Consider the following 24,101-nt stretch of genomic DNA (forward strand, 5'->3'; position numbering starts at 1 on the left):
TGTATACGTACATTTTTTATTTAAAAATTTTTTTTTTATCATAACCAAAACACGTTTTTACTTCCCAATTACATATAAACAAAGCTTCTATTTTTTATTGAACCATTTTTTGAAAGATAGACCTATAGAAAGAAAAGAAATGAGAAAAAAAAAAGGAAACTTTAAACTAATAGAGAAGGGAAGGAAAAAAACAAAGAAGATTACCGATAAGACAATTTTGGAGATAGGTTTGTAGATTATAGAGTGTAATTGTTCATCCAGTCCCGGATTCAAGTTTCAGTCCAGCTTCCGTGTTGAACCAATTTACCCTTTTCGAAAACCAATCAATAATTTTAGAAAATCAATAATCAATTATTCTATCAATAATATCAAAAATCAATAATATTCTAGCAAATAGTTCTGATTTGTCAAAAGGCTAGTCTAATTTTTCCCAAGTGTTAGGTCGCAGACATTTCGGTAATCCACATTTTAATTGTGGGGGTTGTTGGATTTTTCTGGTATATATACATTTTGATCTTACTCATGGTCCACCTCGTGCATGGTTCAAAGTTGTGACCACTCCCCCATGCTTCGTCAAACTAAACTAACTACCTGGGCATCTGCGCGAGAACCCCAGCCGCAAACACGCCTCAGACCACGTATAAATCCCACCCACATAATTACAGGCAGATAAAATCTAAAGGTAACTGTTTATAGTTATAACATACTGAGTTAAGCTAAATGGCCACCACCCACCGGACAGATGACTAATACTAGCAATGTTACAAAATTTTGAGATTTAAAAAATCAAGTCTGCAATTTATCCCATCAGATAAAGCATAACAATAAGTTTAATTTGACACCTAATTCACTTTCATATCTCAAGTAATAAAAATGTTATGGCCATTTTCATACTCGGAAATTAGCATCTTGTTCCCTATTGATTTTCTATGGACATAACAAAAAAGCTGTGATCGTGGACAGTCAAAAGGCCATAACCTTCTTAAAAATTAAGAGAACTGAATGAAATTTTCAGTTATCATAGATTGAAGCATTCTGAAACAAATATAAAATAATCTTACTTGGATGACCTGAAATTAAAGCATATAATTAGTTAGTTACCCAATTGTAGCTAATTTCAAACTTCAATTACTAGATCTAAACATCTATCCATTTTTTAATAAATGATTAATATTTTTAAATAGCCCAAGTGTCCAAATAATATTCACAAATAATTCACAATAAAACATGATTTTTAAATCTCATTTACATCAATTTATAGGCCAAATGGAAGGAATTTAGTGTTCAATTGCTGTAAATTAAAATCCATTTAAATCGGCTTTCTAGTGGGTTCCTGTGAACGCGCTGGTTTAGAACGTTCACATTGCAGTGGATTTGTGCCCTCAAATGCCCAGAAAAATACTGCGGGATATAAAGAGCCCAAAATGAACTACTCGCTATAGAAAACTTTATATACAGGGTTCTATACAAGCCCCATTTAATGTAAAAATAAGGTACATACCTTTAATTGTTTGCTTTATAAAACCCTGGGGCTGCGAGAGGTTGCGAGTTTAGAGAGTGATTTTTAAACTACTATAACTATTTTACAAGGCCATAAAAACTAATAATACCTTTTGCGATGGGGTCTTTCAGCGATTTTCCGTTAATGATTTACTAGGCTGAACATTTTCGATTGCAACAGCCTAGTAAAAATCGCGTTTTAAACCCGCCCCCTCTAAACAGCGCCAAAATCGTGCACACGGGGTAGGGCAGATGCTCAGCCACGATTCAGGTAGGTTTTGTAACATACCTACTAATACCCACGTCTAATGGAGATTTTATTCACCTGTGTCGTGACATGGACACACCTAAGATGGGGGGGGGGGAAAGGTTAGATACAAGGATGCTGGTTTACAGCAAAAAAAAAAGACACGGAGTGGGTGGGCGAGATTTTGGGTCGGGATCCTTCTTCAGGCCGATTGTAGTAGTTCTTCAAAATTTACACGTTAAGAGTCTGGGGAAGGGTCCTGACCCAAAACGTCACCTATTCCTTTTCTTCAGTGATGCTGTCTGACCCGCTGAGTTACTCCAGCATTTTGTGTCAATCTAAAGGTAGGACTTGTATTTGCTGGCTGTTGAAGAAAAAAAGGACTTTGGCAGCATGAGGTGGTAGGACTAGGGGCAGAACACAGGGGCAGAGTAGGGCCATTTGGCCCATTGAGTCTGCTCCTCCATTCAATCACATAACCATATAACAATTACAGCACGGAAACAGGCCATCTCGACCCTTCTAGTCCGTGCTGAACACATATTCTCCCCTAGTCCCATATACCTGCGTTCAGACCATAACCATCCATTCCTTTCCCGTCCATATAACTATCCAATTTATTTTTAAATGATAAAAACGAACCTGCCTCCACCACCTTCACTGGAAGCTCATTCCACACAGCCACCACTCTCTGAGTAAAGAAGTTCCCCCTCATGTTACCCCTAAACTTCTGTCCCTTAATTCTCATGTCATGTCCCCTTGTTTGAATCTTCCCTACTCTCAGTGGGAAAAGCTTATCCACGTCAACTCTGTCTATCCCTCTCATCATTTTAAAGACCTCTATCAAGTCCCCCCTTAACCTTCTGTGCTCCAAAGAATAAAGCCCTAACTTGTTCAACCTTTCTCTGTAACTTAGTTGCTGAAACCCAGGCAACATTCTAGTAAATCTCCTCTGTACTCTCTCTATTTTGTTGACATCTTTCCTATAATTAGTCGACCAAAATTGTACACCATACTCCAGAATTGGTCTCACCAATGCCTTGTACAATTTTAACATTACATCCCAGCTTCTATACTCAATGTTCTGATTTATAAAGGCCAGCACACCAAAAGCTTTCTTTACCACCCTATCTACATGAGATTCCACTTTCAGGGAACTGTGCACAGTTATTCGCAGATCCCTCTGTTCACCTGCATTCTTCAATTCCCTACCATTTACCATGTACGTCCTATTTTGATTTGTCCTGCCAAGATGTAGCACCTCACACTTATCAGCATTAAACTCCATCTGCCATCTTTCAGCCCACTCTTCCAAATGGCCTAAATCTCTCTGTAGACTTTGAACATTTACTTCATTATATGCAACCCCACCTATCTTAGTATCACCTGCATACTTACTAATCCAATTTACCACACCATCATCCAGATCATTGATGTAAATGACAAACAACAGTGGACCCAACACAGATCCCTGTGGCACCCCACTAGTCACTGGCCTCCAACCTGACAAACAGCCATCCACCATCACTCTCTGTCATCTCCCATTCAGCCACTGTTGAATCCATCTTGCTACTCCACCATTAATACCCAACAATTGAACCTTCTTAACCAACCTTCCGTGAGGAACCTTGTCAAAGGTCTTACTGATGTCCATATATACAACATCCACTGCTTTACCCTCATCAATTTCCCGATCATGGCTGATCTATCTTTCCCCCTCAATCCCATTCTCCTGCCTTCTCCCCATAACCTTTGGCGCCCGTACTAATCAAGAACGTCAATCTCTGCATTAAAAATACCCAATGACTTTGCCTTTCCTGCCATCTGTGGCAATGAATTCCACTTATTTGCCACTCCCTGGCTAAAGGTTTGTTTCGAATGTTTTGGAGAGTGCTCAAAGTATAATCCATGATCTTAATAGAGGCATTGTCCCTTAGACAGGCACAAAATGCTGGAGTAACTCAGCGGGTCAGGCAGCATGTGTGGAGAAAAGGAATAGATGACGTTTTAGGTCGAGACTGGAGTACTGTGTACAGTTGTGCAGGCCATGCTGCTGTAGGAAGGATGTCATTAAACTGGAAAAGGTGAAGATTTACGAGACCCTTCCTCAACCTGAGAGTCAGGGGAGAGGGCAACTAGAGGTACGAAAAGGTTCTGAACAAATTGTAGCCGGCACCGATGACCAAGGGGAGGTGGAGCCCACAACGGTCCATTGTGGGTTGTTAAGGAGGTGAGAAATCAATGTCCATACCGCTGGGGTGTAAGCTGCCCGTGGAATATGAGGTGCATGTGACTTCACTGACAGGTTTGTGCGTGGGCGTTTGATTATATATTGCTTATTCTCGTATCTATGAATACTACTATAGTGTTTACAGACCACTGTGTGTACATCGAGGATGGACACAAAAAACTGGAGGGCTGGAGTAACTCAGCGGGTCAAACAGCATCTCTGGAGAAAAGGAATAGATGCGTTTCATATATTCCTTCTCTCCTGAGATGCGGCCTGTCCTGCAGAGTTGCTCCAGCTTTTAGTATCTATCTATGATGTAAACCAGCATCTGCAGTTCCTTCCTACACAATATGTTTACATATTGTGTCGTGCTGCTGCAAATAACAATGTCATTGTTCTATCTGGGACACATGACAATAAAACACTCTTGACGTCACCTGGTTACAAACACGGGCTTTCTGATTCCACATGCCGTGTCATTTCCGTTTCAACCGATGCATTGGCGTCTCTCTCCCTCTCCAGGTGCTGGGATTTTTATTTCTTCTGACGCCAATGAATTGTTGGACTATATCGATTCTCAAGGTCAAGTTCACGTGATTCAAAAATACCTCGAGAGACCACTACTGTTAGAACCAGGACACCGAAAATTTGACATCAGGTCAGTTTAATTTAATAACTTTTTCTGGACAGCCGTCCTTTCCATTGCAGCGACCCTGAGCAGTAGGAGACGAGGAGCTGGATTGGAAGTGGGTTCCCACCAATCCCATTATTTTCTGATGGCCCTGCCTTCAAATTAATTTTTTGTGTAATAATCTTTTACAATGTTCATCCTTGTGGACAGCGAACTGCGGATTCAGTTCTTCAGCTACAGCTGCAGATTCAACTATAGTTCCTTCCCAGCTGTTATCAGGCAACTGAATCATCCTACCACGACTAAAGAGCAGTGCTGAACTACTATCTAACTCTTTGGTGCCCCTCGGACTATCCTTGATCGGACTTTGCTGGCTTTACCTTGCATTAAATGTTATACAATACAATAAAATACAAAACCGTTTATTGTCATATGAGCCTCAAACAAAGTTCAAACGAAATTTGGTTTCTGCAGCCATACAACAAGAAAAGAACCAAGACACACAGCCAACATAGTTCACACAAACATCCATCACAGCGAATCTCCTCCTCACTGTAATGGAAGGCAAAGTCTTATCTCTCCCCTGCTCTCCGTTCTTCTCCCGATGTCAGAGTCAAAGCCCCCGGCGGGCGGTGGTAAATAGGCCCCGTGGCCATTTAAGACCGCGCCGGGCGATGCAAGGCCGCACTCCGGGTCTTGATGTTGGAGCCCCCAGAGACATGGCTGTAAATGGCTAGATTATAATCATGTATTGTCTTTCTGCTGACTGATCGCACGCAACAAAAGCTGTTCACTGTACCTCAATACACGTGACAATAAACTAAACTGAACCTAACCATGCCCTTCTTTTAAAACAGTTGTTCTTCACATTAACACCTACTACCATACCTCCACCTCAAATCTGCCCAGCAGTTTGCATATAGGTCCTCAGGTAAGGTGAAAAAATAATAGATTGGAATGGCATAGCTTTAATTATCGAAAGGTGAGAGAGAAGAACTTCAAGGGTCATCTGAATTACTAACTGCTCTCTTCATAAATGTGGCGGAAGGAACTGCAGATGCTGGTTTAAACCGAAGATGGACACAAAATGCTGGAGTAACTCAGCGGGACCGGCAGCATCTCTGGAGGGACCTGAAACGTCACCCATTCCTTCTCTCCAGAGATGCTGCCTGTCTCGCTGAGTTACTCCAGCTTTTTGTGTCTACCTTGATAAATGCAGCCTGATTTACTTGGGCAAAACGCAAAGTACTTGAGTAGCTCAGCGTGTCAGGCGGCATCTGGGGAGGATAAGGATAGATGACGTTTCAAATTGAGACCGGGAGGAATCCACTCTGAAGAAGGACCCTGACCCAAAAAGCCACCTGTCCATTTCCCTGCACAGATGCTGCCTGACCCGTTGTGTTCCTCCAGCACGTTGTGTTTTGCTGTAGATTCCAGCATCTTGCAGTTCCTTGTGTTATACTTCATAGGTTATAGGAGCAGAATTAGACCATTTGGCCCATTCAATCATGGCTGATCTATCTTTCCCTCAACCCTATTCTCCTGCCTTCTCCCCATAACCTTTGCCTCACTTACTAATCAAGAACTAATACATCTCTGCTTTAAAAATACCCAATGTCTTGGCCTCCACAGCCATATGGGGCATGAATTCTGTCTGATGTACTTATTCTTTCTGGCAATTTTAAAGAATACTAGACCAAGTGCAGACCCGTTGGGTCTGCGCCCCCAATGGTGTGATCCCCCAACCCAATATTCCACCATGTACCCGTCTCCTCCAATGGAACTGAAGCCGTTCTCAAAAGTAAGATTCCAGCACTGCCCTGCCTCTTTAAAAAAAAATCCAATTGCACGTCCCCTGCCTGCTGCAGCAGTGAAAAGTTCAGTGTTCCTGTCTTGCAACTTTGTTTCGAAGTGTGTTGGAAGCTGATAGGAAGGAGCAGCCGTCAACGAATCAAAAGGCAGGAAGGGATCCGTACTGCAGGCGGACGGATTTGAGTTTTATATATTAACCAAGTGCAGACCCGTTGGGTCTGTTCCCCCAATGGTGTGATTCCCCCAAACCAATATTCCACCATGCACCCGTCTTCTCCAATGGAACTGAAGCCGTTGCCAAATGTAAGTTTCCAGCACTCCCCTGCCTCCCTCAATTGCACCTCCCCTGCCTGCTGCAGCAGTGAAAAGTTCAGTGTTCCTGTCTTGCAACATTGTTTCGAAGTGTGTTGGAAGCTGAGGAAGGAGCAGCCGTCAACGAATCAAAAGGCAGGAAGGGATCCGTACTGCAGGCGGACTGATTTGAGTTTTATATATTAATAGATAGATAGATAGATAGTTTCTGTTTTCTGCCACTGCCCTGATGCCCCGTCCTGCTGTGAATAACAAGTTTTTCTCTCCCTCTCCCTCTCTTGTGTTTCCAGAAGCTGGGTGCTTCTTGATCACCAATATAACATATACCTCTACAAGGAAGGAGTGTTGCGAACTTCCTCTGATCCATATAATAGCACGGATTTTCAGGATATAACTAGTCACCTGACAAATCACTGTATTCAGAAGGAATTCTCCAAGAATTATGGAAAATATGAAGAAGGGAATGAAATGTTCTTTGAAGAATTCAACCAGTACCTGATGAACACCCACAATGTCAGCTTGGAAAACAGTATTTTGCCCCAAATCAAGCAAATCATAAGGTGCGTTTCGTTTTAACCTCTGAACCTCAGCGTTTACTGTTGATCAGAATTCTGTGGGCTTTCGTTCATTTTTTGTGGAGTTAAATGATTAGAAAACCATACGCAGCTGAATTTCTTCTACCTGTTCATGGAGCTTGCGGCCTGGAGTGTCTCGATGTAAAATGATCTTGGGGCAGCACAGTGGCGCAGCCGGTAGAGCTGCTGCATCTCAGCAACAGGGACCAGGGTTTGACCCTGACCTTGGGTGCTGTCTGAGTGGAGTTTGCACATTTTCCTCGTGACCGCGTGGCTTTTTTTTTTTAAGTTCAGACATACGGCATGGAAACAGACCCGCACACTGAGTCCACGTTGATCACAGTTCCATGTTATTCTACTTTCTCATCCACTCCCTACACACTAGGGACAATTAACCTACAAACCCGCACGTCTTTGGGATGTGGGATTTCAATAAAATCATGGGAGACCCCTTCCACCCCTGCAACGGACTGTTCCAGCTGTTACGGTCAGGCAAACGCCTCCGTTGCCTTGCGGTGAGAACGGAGAGGTTGAGAAGGAGTTTCTTCCCAGAGGCAATTCGGACTGTAAACGCCTATCTCACCAGGGACTAACTCTACTGAACGTTTTTTCCTTCCATTATTTATTATGTAAAAGAATATGTGTGTTATGATTGTGTTTATAATTTGTTTGGTTGTTTTGTTGTTTGTCTTTTGCACAAAAGTCCGCGAGCATTGCCACTTGCATTTCACTGCACATCTCGTATGTGTATGTGACAAATAAACTTGACTTGACTTGACTTGACTTGTGGGAGAAAACCCGGAGCACCCTGGGGGAAATCCACAGGGAGAACGTGCAAACTCCACATAAACAGCACCTGAGGTCAGGATCGAAGCCAGGTCTCAGGCGCTGTGCGCCAGCTACACCACTGTTTTCTCCGAGCTCCGATTTCAATAGACAATAGGTGCAGGAGTAGGCCATTCGGCCCTTCGAGCCAGCACCACTATTCAATGTGATCATGGCTGATCACCCACAATCAGTACCCCGTTCCTGCCTTTTCCCCATATCCCCTGACTCCGCTATCTTTAAGAGCCCCATCTAGCTCTCTCTTGAAAGTATCCAGAGAACCTGCCTCCACCGCCCTCTGAGGCTGAGAATTCCACAGATTCACAACTCTCTGTGAGAAAAAGTGTTTCCTCACCTCCGTTCTAAATGGCTTACTCCTTATTCTTAAACTGTGTACCCCTGGTTCTGGACTCCCCCAAAATCGGGAACATGTTTCTTGCCTCTAGCGTGTCCAAACCCTTAATAATCTTTTATGTTTCAATAAGATGGACACGCTAGAGGCAGGAGTTCAGAACCAGGGGCCACAGATTTCCTCCCACATCCCAAAGACGTGCAGCTTTGTAGGTTAATGGGCCTCTGTAAATTGCCCCTGGCGTGTTGGGAGTGGATGAGAAGGTGGGTAAGATGGAACAAGTGTGAACGGGTGATCGATGGTTGGCGTGGTCTCAGGGGGTCAAAAGGCCGGTTTCCATGTTATATCTCTTTTTAAAAAATTAATAGCCTTGTCCCACAGCACAAGTTCATTCTAAGAGTTCTCCCGAGTGTTTAAAAAATCAAACTCGTGGTAAGCACGGAGAATGAAGATTTTTCAACATGTTGAAAAATGTCCATGAGAGCCCCGAGTACCGACGAGTGGCCATTACCGTGAATTTCCGAGTTCGAATCGGGGCAAACTCGGGAGAGCTCTTGGAATGAACTGGTACCATGGGACAGGGGTTTAAGTCTTAACCCATGCTCCTTTAATTTTAGTGGTGAAAGAAAGGGTACATGTTTCCACAAGTGTTTTACAAGGCATGCGGTTCATGTCACTGAGGCTGGTGATCAGTCCAGACTTATTGACAGCTTCCTCTGTCAATTCTGCGTGGGTGATGTGCTGAAGGTTTGATAATGTGTCGACCTGCATCAAACCGCTCAGCTCCTGCCATTGAACCAGTCCCCTGGCCCATTGAATTGAATTGAATTGAATACATTTTATGAGACAAGTATGGGAACATACAAGGAATTTGCCTTGGTGCTTTGCTTGCAAGTAACAACACGATACACAGTCGACAATTAAAAATAAAACATTATAATTTAAACATGTGAAGAATTAAATAAAATACCAGAGCAAAAAGAGGCTACAGATTTTTGGTTATTGAGTAGAGCTACTGTTCGTGGGGTAAAAAAACTGTTTTTATGTCTGGCTCTGGCAGCTTTGACAGTCCGGAGTTGCCTTCCAGAGGGAAGTGATTCAAAGAGTTTGTGGCCAGGGTGAGAGGGGTCAGAGATGATCTTGCCCGCTCGCTTCCTGGCCCTTGCAGTGTACAGTTCGTCAATGGGGGGAAGGTTGCAGCCAACAACCTTCTCAGCTGATTGGACGATTCACTGCAGCCTCTGGATGTCGTGCTTGGTGGCTGAGCCAAACCAGACCATGATGGAGAAGGTGAGGACAGTCTCTACGATGGCCGTGTAGAATTGGACCATCATTGCCTCAGCTGCCACAGGAAGTACATCCTCTGTTGGGACTTTTTGACTGTGGAGTCGATGGTAGCCCCCCACTTGGATAGTTATATGGACGAGAAAGGAATGGAGGGTTATGGTCTGAGTGCAGGTAGATGGGACTAGGGGCGAATATGTGTTCGGCATGGACTAGAAGGGCCGAGATGGCCTGTTTCTGTGCTGTAATTGTTATATGGTTATATGGTTAAGGTCCCTGGAGATGATGGTTCCAAGGAACTTAAATGACTCCACAGATGTGACTGTGGTGTTGTTGATGGTGAGTGGGGTGAGGGGAGGGGGAGCTCTCCTAAAGTCTACAATCAATTCCACCGTCTTAAGAGCATTGAGCTACAGGTTGTTGCGATGGCACCAGGACGCCAGCTGTGTCACTTCCTGTCTGTAGGCAGATTCCGCCCCATCCTAGATCAGTCCAATCAGGGTTGTGTTGCCCGCAAACCTGAGAAGCTTGACAGGGGAGTCAATGGAGGTGCAGTCGTTGGTGTCGGTAATACCTCCAATGAGCTGCGGTAATACCTCCAGTGCCTTCAAGGTAGGCTGCACGAGGCAACCCTGGGACACAAGAATGATCCCAGGAATCAGTGGATTGACATATGATGAACGTTTGACAGCACTGGGCCTGTATGCGCTAGAGTTTAGAAGAATGAGGGAGGACCTCATTGAAACGTACCGAATAGTGAAAGGCTTGGTCAGAGTGGATGTGGAGAGGATGTTTCCACTAGTGGGAGAGTCTAGGACCAGAAGTCAGCCTCAGAATAAAAGATGTTCTTCTAAAAAAAAGTTGTTCGGCACGGACTTGTAGGGCCGAGATGGCCTGTTTCCGTGCTGTAATTGTTATATGGTTATATGGTTATATGAGGAGAAATGTCTTTAGCCAGAGGGTGGTGAATCTGTGGAATTCATTGCCACAGACGGCTGTGGAGGTCAAGTCAGTGGATATTTTTAAGGTGGAGATAGATAGATTCTTGATTAGTACGGGTGTCAGAGGTTATGGGGAGAAGGCAGGAGAATGGGGTTAGGAGGGAGAGATAGATCACCCATAATTGAATGGCAGAGTTGACTTGATGGGCTGAGTGGCCTAATTCTACTCCTATCACTTACGACATTATGACATAAAGAGGTCCAGAGGAGGAGAGAGACATTGGTTCACGGCCGATGTGGTCCAAAGGTGATTGAGGAAGGCCATGCAAGAGCCTGGGGCTTTCCTGGATCAGGAACTGCTCCAATGGTCCGAGCATGCGGGCAGACCGTTCATTGGAAATAGCGGCAAAACATGGCAGAGCCTGCTTGTGTGAATATGCAGGAAGGATCCCACTGTGCAGTGGCACGTGCGACATAAAACAGAGGAGCAAAGTTATGTCATTCGGCCCATTGAGTCTGCTGCACACTCTACCGCCAAAATAGATTACTCTTGAATACTCCCTCATCCTTTAATCTCCCATATTGTTTAAATTGACAAATGGAATCTTTTCTGATGTTTCTCCTGGGTTGTTTGCACATCCAGGAAATGAATCTTCTAAATCTGGTGATTATGGATGAATGTTTTAGGATTGGCATCTCTAGGCCTGGAGGAGAACTTGCTAAATGTCACTCCACAGTCAAGTCAAGTCAAGTTTATTTGTCACGTACACATACGAGATGTGCAGTGAAATGAAAGTGGCAATGCTCGCGGACGTTTGTGCAAAAAGACAAACAACCTATAAACACAATCATTACACACGTATACCTTTACATAATAAATAATGGAAGGAAAAACGTTCAGTAGAGTTAGTCCCTGGTGAGATAGGCGTTTACAGTCCGAATGGCCTCTTGGAAGAAACTCCTTCTCAACCTCTCCGTTCTCACTGCATGGCAACGGAGGCGTTTGCCTGATTGTAGCAGCTGGAACAGTCCGTTGCAGGGGTGGAAGGGGTCTCTCATGATATTGTTGGCTCTGGAGTTGCACCTCCTGATGTATAGTTCCTGCAGGGGGGCAAATGAAGTTCAGATTCAGATTCAATTTAATTGTCATTGTCAGTGTACAGTACAGAGACAACGAAATGCAACGAAAAAGTTCCCATAGTGCGTTCGGCCGAACGCACTACCCTCTGCAGAGGCTTCTTGTCCTTGGCAGAGCAGTTCGCAAACCAGATGGTAATGTTCCCGGACAAGATGCTTTCTACCGCCACTGCGTAGAAGCACTGGAGGATCCTCGGAGACACTCTGAATTTCCTCAATTGCCTGAGGTGGTAAAGGTGCAGCCCATGGAGTGCAGTAGCATTAGACATAATACGGTGGCGCAGCGGTAGAGTTGCTGCCTTACAGCGCCAGATACCCGGGATCCATCCCGACCTCGGGTGCTGTCTGTGAGGAGTTTGCACGTTCTCCCCGTGATCGCGTGAGCTTTTCCGGGTAATTCGGTTTCCACCCACATTCCAAAGACGTGCAGATTAACTGCCGTTTGTAAGTTGACCCTTATTCGTGTAGGGTCGAATTAGTGTACAGGGCATTGTTGGTCAGCAGAGATTCGGTGTGTCGAAGGGCCTGTTTCTGTGCTGTATCTCTAAATTAAACTAAAGATAAGGGTGTAAATATAACATCTGAACTAAAACATAAGGCATAAAGGGATTAATTGATAGACACTGCAAGTAAACAGGCCCATCTGTCCACTGAGTCTACGTAAACTATCGATTACCATTTTGTACTAGTCCCACCTTATCTCACTTTCTTCATCCACTTCCTACACACATTCTGGGCTAATTAACCTACAAGCCAGCATGTCTTTGAGATTTGAGAGGGAACCGGAGCACCTGGAGGAAACCCACACAAGGGAGAACGTGCAAACTTTACCCAAACAGCTCCCGTGGTCAGGATTAGGGTTGTCAACTGTCCCGACATTTCGTATATTGGGCTAAATTGGTTTGCCCCGTATGGGACCGCCCCTTGTCCCGTGTTTGACCGCTACTACTCGGGTCGAGGGGACTGTCGGGTCGGAGCGCCGCGTCCGGCCCCGCCTCACCCGTCCCGACGTAGTGCAGCCCATGGAGTGCAGCAGCAGCAGCAGCGCCTCGCCCGTGGCCCCGTCGGTCGGCAGCCCGGCCAGCTGTCCGACCTTCGGACCTTCGCCGACACCACCACCCCTCCTTCTCATGGCCGCTCATCGGTCCATGAGTTGGATGGGGCGCGGACTTTGCGCGTGACGTTGCGCGGCCCGGGCCAAAACTCCTCAGCTGGCCCGCCGGCTGGGCTTTGTGTACAGTCCAGCACCCGAGACAACTCATCATTCACCCAGACACAGCCCAGTCGGTCAACGAATTGCCGTCGGGAATTTGTCCCGTATTTTGTCCCTTATTTGGGAGTGAGGAAGTTTGCAAACCCTAGTCAGGATGGAACCCGGGTCTCTGGCACTGTCAAGCTGCAGCTCTACTAGGGGGTGGGGATTCAATAGAACGTGTGTTTTTCCTTTTTTATGGTGTATCTTGTGAGTGCTAAAATCGCTATGTTTTATTTTATTTCATTTTAATTTTTAGGAGCTGTCTAATGAGCATCGAATGTGCAATTGGCACAAAGCTTCTCCCATACCACAGCTTTCAACTGTTTGGATTTGACTTCATGGTTGATGAAGATCTCAAAGTCTGGCTGATTGAAGTGAATGGAGCCCCAGCATGTGCCCAGTAAGTTAGCAATTCCTTCCTGAAACATGGTTCCCTGCAGTCACTCTACTGCTCAGAATATGGCTTGGCTCAGTTAATGTGTACCGCAGCGATCCAATACTGAGCTTTGAACAACGGAATCTGTTCTCTACATCATTATGAAAGCCCCTCAGTAACTTTGGATTGCCCATAGAACATATCAAATGACGATGACACGTTGCCATTTTTTAAAAAATAGATTAGTTTAGAGGTACGGAGTAGAAACAGGCCCTTCAGTCCACTGAGTCCATGCTGACCAACAATCACCTGCACCCTAGTTCTATCCCACACACTAGGGACAATCTCAACCTCAAAGCCAATTGACCTGCAAACCTGCACGTCTTTGGAATGTGGGAGGAAGCCAGAACACCGTGGAGAAACCTCCCATTTAGAACGTACAAACTCCGTACAGAAAGCACCCGTAGTCAGGGCCAAACTCTGGTCTCCGATGCTATGAGGCAGCAAATCCGCCACAGTGCCACCTCCAGTGGCAGCCTTTCCAGCTCATTGACACCTTTACTTGAACTGGGCGGCCAGAACTGTGGATTATACAGTACTCTCCATAATGTTTGGGACAAAGACCCATCATTTATTTATTTGCCTCTCTACTCCACAATTTGAGATTTGTAATAGCAAAAATCACATGTGGTTAAAGTGCACATTGTCAGATTTTATTAAAGGGTATTTTTATACATTTTGGTTTCACCATGTAGAAATTACAGCTGTGTTTATACATAATCCCCCCCATTTCAGGGCACCATAATGTTTGGGACACATGGCTTCTCATGCGTTTGTAATTGCTCAGGTGTGTTTAATTGCCTCCTTTATGCAGGTATAAGAGAGTCTCAGCACCTAGTCTTTCCTCCAGTCTTTCCATCACCTTTGGAAACTTTTATTGCTGTTTATCAACATGAGGACCAAAGTTGTGCCAATGAAAGTCAAAGAAGCCATTATGAGACTGAGAAACAAGAATAAAACTCTTCGAGACATCAGCCAAACCTTAGGCTTACCAAAATCAACTTTGGAACGTCATTAAGAAGAAGGAGAGCACTGGTGAGCTTACTAATCGCAAAGGGACTGGCAGACCAAGGAAGACCTCCACAGCTGATGACAGAAGAATTCTCTCTATAATAAAGGGAAATCTCCAAACACCTGTCTGGCAGATCAGAAACACTCTTCAGGAGTCAGGTGTGGATTTGTCAATGACCACTGTCCGCAGAAGACTTCATGAACAGAAATACAGAGGCTACACTGCAAGATGCAAACCACTAGTTAGCCACAAAAATAGGATGGCCAGGTTACAGTTTGCCAAGAAGTACTTAAAAGAGCAACCACAGTTCTTGAAAAAGGTCTTGTGGACAGGTGAGACGAAGATTAACATATGAGAGTGATGGCAAGAACAAAGTATGGAGGAGAGAAGGAACTACCCATGATCCAAACCATACCACCTCATCTGTGAAACACGGTGGTGGGGGTGTTATGGCCTGGGCATGTCTGGCTGCTGAAGGTACTGGCTCACTTATCTTCATTGATGATACAACTGCTGATGGTAGTAGCATAATGAATTCTGAAGTGTATAGACACATCCTATCTGCTCAGGTTCAAACAAATGCCTCAAAACCCATTGGCCAGCGGTTCATTCTACAGCAAGACAATGATCCCAAACATCCTGCTAAAGCAACAAAGGAGTTTTTCAAAGCTAAAAAATGGTCAATCCTTGAGTGGCCAATCACCCGATCTGAACCCAATTGAGCATGCCTTTTATATGCTGAAGAGAAAACTGAAGGGGACTAGTCCCCAAAACAAGCATTAGCTATAGATGGCTACAATACAGGCAGCCATCTTACAATACATCACCAGAGAAGATTCAGATTCAACTTTAATTGTCATTGTCACTGTACAGTACAGAGACAACGAAATGCAGTTAGCATCTCCCTGGAAGAGCGACATAGAATATGATTTCAATAAATAAATCTATTTACATGCATACAGCCAATGTTTTTTCCTGTGGGAGGAGTGTCTGGGGGAGGGTGATTGTCAGTCACCGAGGTACGTTGTTGAGTAGAGTGACAGCCGCCGGGAAGAAGCTGTTCCTGGACATGCTGGTCCGGCAATGGAGAGACCTGTAGCACCTCCCGGATGGTAGGAGGGTAAACAGTCCATGTTTGGGGTGAGAGCAGTCCTTGGCGATGCTGAGCGCCCTCCGCAGACAACGCTTGCTATGGACAGACTCAATGGAGGGGAGCGAGGAACCGGAGATGCGTTGGGCAATTTTCACCACCCTCTGCAGAGCTTTCCGGTCGGAGACAGAGCAGTAGCCATACCATACTGTGATGCAGTTGGTCAGGATGCTCTCGATGGTGCAGCGGTAGAAGTTCACCAGGATCTGAGGAGACAGATGGACCTTCTTCAGTCTCCTCAGGAAGAAGAGACGCTGATGAGCCTTCTTGATCAGAGTTGAGGTATTGTGGGTCCAAGAGAGGTCATTGGAGATGTTGACTCCCAGGAACCTGAAGCTAGAAACACGTTCCACCTCCGTCCCGTTAATGTGGATGGGGGCCCCTAGACTTCCTCAAGTCTCCAATGAGCTCCTTGGTCTTCTTGGAGTTAAGGGCCAGGTTGTTGTCAGTGCACCATGCTGCCAGGAGCTGGACCTCCTCCCTGTAGGCCGACTCATCGTTGTTGCTGATGAGGCCAATCACCGTTGTATCATCTGCATACTTGATGATGGTGTTAGTACCATGTACAGGTGTGCAGTCGTAAGACACCCAGCAACTGGTGATGTCCATGAATCGCAGACTTCAAGCAGTCATTGCATGCACAGGATATGCAACAAAATACCAAACATGACTACTTTCATTTACATGACATTGCTGTGCCCCAAACATTATGGTGCCCTGAAATGGGGGGACTATGTATAAACACTGCTGTAATTTCTACATGGTGAAACCAAAATGTTTAAAAATGGCCTTTATTAAAATCTGACAATGTGCACTTTAACCACATGTGATTTTTTTCTATTACAAATCTGAAATTGTGGAGTACAGGGGCAAATAAATAAACGATGGGGCTTTGGCCCAACACTATGGAGGGCACTGTTCTTTAAGAGTGCAGCTTAGAAGTAGAGATACAGCGTGGAAACGAGACCTTCAGCCCACCGAATCCACCACGTCCACTCTGGCCATCAACCTCCCGCACACCGCTCGATACTGTCCCACTGTCCCATCCAACACACCAGGGCAACCTACAGAAGCCAATCAACCCACAAACCTGCATGGGCCCCAGAAGATGACTGACTGTTTCATTATAGATGAGTAGGTGGAGACTTGGATGGAACTCAACACCCAAATCATTTGAGCTCGATGGCCATTTTCCATGCTGTTCATAATTTTTGAAAGGTGACTTCTTAATATCCTCTAAATTAACCGGCAATGGTAAGTGTCCGCGGTCATTAAGGCTGCGCCGGGCGATGATGTAAGGCCCCGCTCCAGGTAATCTTCAACCCCGCAACTCGGGCGGGAGACGTCGCCATTGCGGAAGCCCCGAAAAGCGGTCTCCCAGCAGGGACCCGCGGGCTCCCGATGTCACCGTCTACCAGACCTGCGGTGAGCCTCCGAATCTCCGGGGTCGGGTCGCAGCAGCGCGCCACCACAGCTCCTCCCGCTCCGAACTCCGAACCGCTCATCCTAATCTGAGGAAATACATTCTTGCCATAGAGGGAGTACAGAGAAGGTTCACCAGACTGATTCCTGGGATGTCAGGACTTTCATATGAAGAAAGACTGGATAGACTCGGCTTGTACTCGCTAGAATTTAGAAGATTGAGGGGGGATCTTATAGAAACTTACAAAATTCTTAAGGGGTTGGACAGGCTAGATGCAGGAAGATTGTTCCCGATGTTGGGGAAGTCCAGAACAAGGGGTCACAGTTTAAGGGTAAGGGGGAAATCTTTTAGGACCGAGATGAGAAAAATATTTTTCACACAGAGATTGGTGAATCTGTGGAATTCTCTGCCACAGGAGGTAGTTGAGGCCAGTTCATTGGCTATATTTAAGAGGGAGTTAGATGTGGCCCTTGTGGCTAAAGGGATCAGGGGGTATGGAGAGAAGGCAGGTACGGGATACTGAGTTGGATGATCAGCCATGATCATATTGAATGGCGGTGCAGGCTCGAAGGGCCGGATGGCCTACTCCTGCACCTATTTTCTATGGTTCTATTCTATCAACATATGATTATTCATCTTTATTTCACATCGAGAGATCAAAGCCTTTCATGAGTTGAGGAAATCCTAACAATGTTCAAAGTGAAAAGAAATGAAGAATGGAGCAAAAATGCAGTTTCTAAAATCGGAAAAATAATTTGCAAACTCCTAGTCTTTCCTGTCTCTTTGCCCCAATCCTAAAAAAAAAGTACTTGATCTTGTGTAGGAACTGCAGATGCTGGTTTAAACCAAAGATAGACACAAGTGCTGGAGTAACTCAGCGGGACAGGCAGCATCTCTGGAGTGAAGGAATAGGTGACGTTTCGGGTCGAGACCCTTCTTCAGACTTCCCCAGAGTCTGAAGAAGGGTCTCGACCCGAAACTTTTGCCAATTCCTTTTCTCCAGAGATGCCGCCTGTCCCGCTGAGTTACTCCAGCATTTGTGTCTAAAATATTTTATCTTTCTATTTTCAGTGAACTTGGTAGATTTGACTAGTAGTACTCCAAGTTCAAGTTCGTTACATTTATTGTCACATGCACCAGTTGGTGCAGTGAGATTTGAGTTGCCTCCATACTCAACTGTGATTTAAAAAATAAATAAATTGTCATTCTTTTCCTTTTTCAGGAAACTCTACGCCGAACTTTGTCAAGGAATCGTGGACGTAGCCATTTCCTGCGTCTTTCCATTGAGTGAAATGACACAGAAGCCAAGCGCACAGTCTGTCTTCATCAAGTTAGGAAGTTAACAGAATGTTGTCCTAGTCGCCTTTCATTTCACACTCCAATATATGTAGCGGTATCAAGGCTGCATTGCCAATCATGTAGCGAGATTCTATCCAGCCTGGTGCAGGCATGGTGGAAGAGCAATTATGAAACTAAGACATTTTTATCTATGGTTAATGACTTGTATAAACCAACACCTTATTATGGCTTTAAGACTTTTGTTGGACAAATTCCAATCAAGTCCCTGTCAATGGAAGTTGCTGTACCTGGTACATGATGCTTCAAACGCTGTGAGAATGTTACAAGCTCTTGCGCTCTTTACTTTAGATGATTAGCAGGCGTTGCACAGTAGGTTATCTTGACATAATCTGCTTCTGGGTTACATGATTAGAATGACTGTCCTGGACCTGTTGGTTCCCTTGAAGTGCTATAACGGTACTCCAGCATCAAGGCTGCAGATTTAGCCGAGTGTCTGCGTCCCTCATAACGTGCCGAATTCTTCCGTGATCATTGTTAAAGTGATTGTCGGAAATGGAAATCACTGTGACCACGAATGGCCTAAAGCAACTCCTGAATGCACATCACCCCATGTGCGTGGTACTGTTTCTGCCCTGTGTGAATGCTTGAGAGCCATGCACTGCTGCCTTTCAAATGATCTACACTGGTGCTTTTTGAAACGCAGCTCACGTTGAAGGCGAGGAGTTCTGCTTGCATTGTTTTTGGTTTTTTTTTAACTCTCTTCGCAAATACTTGATCCTTTGAGAGGAGTTGGGATAGAAGAATCTCAAACGTACCTCAGGGGTGATGGGGAGAAGGCAGGAGGATGGGGTTAGGAGGGAGAGATTGATCAGCCATGATTGAATGGCGGAGTAGACTTGATGGGCCAAATGGCCTAATTCTGCTCCTATCACATGACCTATCATGAGTGGAATTCTAAGTCAACTTTAGGAAGGGAAAGGAAATGTTTTGTTGTTGTCTTTGTTTCCAGGTTATTGTCGTTGTTCTTTGCGTTTGGAGCTCTGCAGGATGAAATGCACTACTACAAACTCCAAATCATTCCACCTCTGCCTTCTGAAAGCCGATACAAAGCTGATGAACAGTAGTCAATAGAATATAAGCTGGTAGCATGCACTAAATGCATTTGTCCTGATTATATGCATTCATAACTGCCACTCTGTTTTAGAGTAATTGATATTTTTGTGAGATATTTTATGAACTTTTTTTCATGTATGTAGTTTTCTAGTTTATTTACCTGCCATTTTGATTACCTGTTGAGTAAGACACACAGTACTGGAGTAACGCAACGGGTCAGGCAGCATCTTATACCACCACCTGTTGATCCAGGTGATCACTATCATTTCATTGTGTCATGCCAATTGCTCCACTCTGTTTATAGGTCAACTCTTTTGTTTCTTCAGTATTTATAGTTCCACTTCCTATCTGAGAATAAGATTCTGTTCAATGGTGCAGATGGAGGCATGTTCCTGTCTAAAGTGTTAACCACGTGAGCGGAAGTACTGAATGGGCTGATCATCATGCGATTGCTATTATAGAGGGTGCAGTTCAATTCGAGTTTCTCCCCTATCATTTCTCTACAGTACAATGGGCATCCACTGTTGCATACAGTGGACAGATTATTATAATGACATGTTGCTATAAGTGCATGTTTCTTGGTATCTAACTTAAAACACAATCATGAGGAATAAACAGAATTGCCAACCATCTCTTGTTTGCATTTGTGCCTTTATTTTGAGGTCTCGCCCATGACTCTTGCCCGCGAGCTCGGCAACTTATTTACACTGTAGTGTTTATCCAATTTCCCCCCCTGGATTTCCAATGGACCCCACCACGCTGACGGAGAGTTTAGTTTAGAGATGGAGCACGGAAACAGGCCCTTCGGCCCACTAAGTCCGCGCCGACCAGCGATCACCACGTGCACTAACACCATCCTACACACAGTAGGGACAATTTACAATTTTATCCAGCCAATTAGCCTACAAACCTGCACGTTTTTGGAATGTGGGAGAAAACCGGCGATCCGCTAGAAAACGCACCCAGGGCACGGGGAGAGCGTGCAAACTCCGTACCAACAGCACCCGTCGTCAGGATCGAACCCGGGTCTCTGGCGCTGGAAGGCAGCAACTCTATCACTGCACCACCGTGCCAGATGAGAACCATAATTAAATGTTGTTCCTTAGAATCTGTCTCGTTTCTCCTCTGCTTCTTGCGTTGGGCGTGCACAGCCTAAAGTTGTAGGACAACTTGTTCTATTTGATTGTGCACGCCAGGTTGATTGCATTTGTCGAAACAGGGCGGACCACGTGAAGGTTGCAATCTCCCACTTTTCTCTGTCTGGCCAGGTCCTTGCACCTTCTGTTTCGCTGCGGCATTTTGGACCAGTGGCAGGCGGGACAGGGAAGATTGGCTGATGCCAGTGTAAAGGGAGTTGCAGTAATCGAGGCAGGACGAGATAAACGTGTGGATGATTTTTCCAGGTCATCAAACTGGAGGATTTGTTTTATTTTAGCTATCGTCCGAAGCTGAAAGTAGCTAGCTTTCACCACGGCATTGACTTGTTTGTCAAATTTCAATGCCGAGTCAAATATCACGCCGAGGTTTTTGACGTGAGGTTTGAGTAGTGGGGTAAGGCTTCCAAGGCTGCCTGCTATCATTTTGATTGAGTCCGAGGGGCCGAGAAGGATGACCTTAGACTTACTCTTGTTTAGTTGGTGGAAGTTCTGGGCCATCCAACACTTTATATCCTCGAGGCAATGGATAAGGTTAAGTAGATATGATCGGTTGTTGGGCTTCAGGGGGAGATAGAGTTGGGTATCGTCTGCGTGGCAATGGAAGGAAATGCCGTGCCTTTGAATGACTTGTCATAAGGGGAGCATATACAGGGAGAAGAGAATGGGGCCAAGGATGGAACCTTGTGGAACTCCACAGCAGAGGCCAGCTGGGGAGGAGAAAGAGTTGCCTATATTAGTAGAGAAAGTCCTACCTTTGAGGTAGGAGACGAACCAGCTCAGGGCAGTGCCATCAATACCAACCCCGTACCGGAGACGGTCAATTAGGATGGTGTGGTCGACTGTATCAAATGCTGCACTGAGGTTGAGAAGGAGCAGGATTGCACAGTCACCGGAATCAACGGTGAGGAGTAGATCATTATGTACCGTCAACAAGGCAGACTCAGTGCTGTGGTGGGCCCTGATAGACAAAGAGTCAGTAGATGTTGTTTACTTGGATTTCCAGAAGGCTTTTGATAAAGTGCCACACGTGAGGCTGCTAAATAAGATACGAGCCCATGGTATTAGAGGCAAGGAGAGAAGGTTGGTTGCCAGGCAGAAGGCAAAGAGTGGGAAGAGGGGCTTTTTCTGGTTGGCTGCCAGTGACTAGAGATGTTCCACAGGGATTGGTGTTGGGGCCCGTTACTTTTCACGTGATATGTTCATGATCTGGATGATGGAATTGATGACTTTGTGGCCAGGTTTGCGGATGATACGTAGGTAGGCGGAGGGGCAGGTAGTGTTGATAAAGGTGGGAGTCTGCAGAAGGACTTGGACAGATTGGGAGAGAGCAGATCAATGGAACACAGCATAGCAAAGTATACTTTGGTAGTTGGAATAAAGGTGTAGACTAAAGGTGGGCCGTGGTAGAGTTGCTGCCTTACAGCGAAGGCGGCGCCGGAGACCCAGTTTCGATCCCGACTACGGGCGCTGTCTGTACGGAGTTTGTACGTTCTCCCCGTGATCTGCGTGGGTTTTCTCCGAGATCTTCGGTTTCCTCCCACATTCCAAAGACGTACAAGTTTGTAGGTTAATTGGCTTGGTGTAAATGTAAAAATTGTCCCTAGAGTGTAGGATGGTGTTAATGTGCGGGGATCGCTGGTTGGCGCGGACCCGGTGGGCCGAAGGGCCTGTTTCTGTGCTGTATCTCAAAACTAAACTAAACTATATTTACTAAATGGGGAGGGGGTTCAGGAATCAAAGGTGCGAAGGGACTTGGGGAGTGCATGTGCAGGATTCCCAAAAGGATTATTTGCCGGTTGAATTAGTATTAGGGAAGACAAATGTAATGCTAGCATATATTTCGGGAGGACTAGAATACAAAAGGCTCTATGAGGCGCTGGTCAGTCCGCATTTGGAACTTTTTGGGCCCCATATCACAGGAAGGATTGGAGAGGGTCCAGAGGAGGTTTACGAGGATGATCTCAGGGATGATTTTGGTTGACGTATGATGAGCGTTTGACGGCACTGGGCCTAGACTCACTGGTGTTTAGAGGAATGAGGGAGGGGTCTGATTGGAACTTACCGAAGGCTTGAATAGAGCGGATGTGGAAAGGACGCTTCGGGTAATGGGAGAGACTAGACCAGAGGGAATAGCCTCAGAAGAATAGGACATCTTTCGAATGGAGATGAGGAGGTGTGGAATTCATTGCCACAGACGGCCTCGACGTTGGGTATTTTTAAAGCGGAGATTGACAGGTTCTTGATGAGCAAGGACGTCAAAGTTTATGGGGAGAATGGGGTTGAGAGGGAGATATAGATCAGGCACGGCTAACTGGCAGAGCAGAGTTGCTTCCTTACCCCGCCAGAGACCATGTTCGATCAGCAGTGTGTGTGTGTGTGTGTGTGTGGGTTTCATGCAGTGTGTGTGTTGTATGCAGTGTGTGTGTGTGTGGGTGGTGGTATGCAGTGTGTGTGTGTGTGATGTATGCAGTGTGTGTGTGTGTGTGTGGTGGATGCAGTGTGTGTGTGTGTGTGGTGTATGCAGTGTGTGTGTGTGTGTGTGTGGTGTATGCAGTGTGTGTGTGTGTGTGTATGCTGTATGTATGTGTGTGTGTGTGTGGTGTATGCAGTGTGTGTGTGGTGTATGCATGTGTGTGTGTGTGGGTGGTGTATGCAGTGTGTGTGTGTGGTGTATGCTGTATGCAGTGTGTGTGGTGTATGTTGTATGTATGTGTGTGTGGTGTATGCAGTGTGTGTGAGTGGTGTATGGTGTGTGTGTGTGTGTGGGTGGTGTATGCAGTGTGTGTGTGGTGTGTGGTGTATGCAGTGTGTGTGTGTGTGTGTGTGGTGTATGCAGTGTGTGTGTGGTGTATGCAGTGTGTGTGTGTGGGCGGTGTGTGGTGTGTGTGTGTGTGTGTGTGTGGTGTATGCAGTGTGTGTGTGTGGTGTATGCAGTGTGTGTGGTGTATGCAGTGTGTGTGTGTGTGGTGTATGCAGTGTGTGTGTGTGGTGTATGCAGTGTGTGTGTGTGGTGTATGCTGTATGTGTGTGTGTGGTGTATGCAGTGTGTGTGTGTGTGTGGTGTATGCAGTGTATGTGTGTGTGTGGTGTATGTTGTATGTATGTGTGTGTGGTGTATGCAGTGTGTGTGTGTGGTGTATGCTGTATGTGTGTGTGGTGTATGTTGTATGTATGTGTGTGTGGTGTATGCAGTGTGTGTGTGTGGTGTGTATGCTGTGTGTGTGTGTGTGTGGTGTATGCAGTGTGTGTGTGTGTGGTGTATGCAGTGTGTGTGTGTGTGGGTGGTGTATGCAGTGTATGTGTGTGTGGTGTATGCAGTGTGTGTGTGTGTGGTGTATGCAGTGTGTGTGTGTGTGTGTGGTGTATGCAGTGTGTGTGTGTGGGTGTATGCAGTGTGTGTGTGTGGTGTA

At 45.5% G+C, this 24,101-nt stretch overlaps 1 protein-coding gene across 2 annotated transcripts in view; it reads left to right on the forward strand.

Moving 5' to 3' along the window:
• The window catches only part of ttl (tubulin tyrosine ligase), a 43,742-nt gene extending 23,578 nt beyond the window's left edge, over positions 1–20,164 (forward strand). For both annotated transcript variants that reach the window (XM_055636319.1, XM_055636318.1), the window contains 4 exons: positions 4,500–4,635; positions 7,023–7,292; positions 13,358–13,501; positions 18,345–20,164. In XM_055636319.1, the coding sequence (XP_055492294.1) occupies positions 4,500–4,635; positions 7,023–7,292; positions 13,358–13,501; positions 18,345–18,465 (671 nt within the window). In that variant the 3' untranslated portion in view covers positions 18,466–20,164. The remainder of the gene's footprint in view (positions 1–4,499; positions 4,636–7,022; positions 7,293–13,357; positions 13,502–18,344) is intronic.
• The last annotated feature ends 3,937 nt before the right edge of the window (positions 20,165–24,101 follow it).

The sequence above is a fragment of the Leucoraja erinacea genome, chromosome 5 (genome assembly GCF_028641065.1).
Source record: "Leucoraja erinacea ecotype New England chromosome 5, Leri_hhj_1, whole genome shotgun sequence".
Lineage (NCBI taxonomy): Eukaryota > Metazoa > Chordata > Chondrichthyes > Rajiformes > Rajidae > Leucoraja > Leucoraja erinaceus.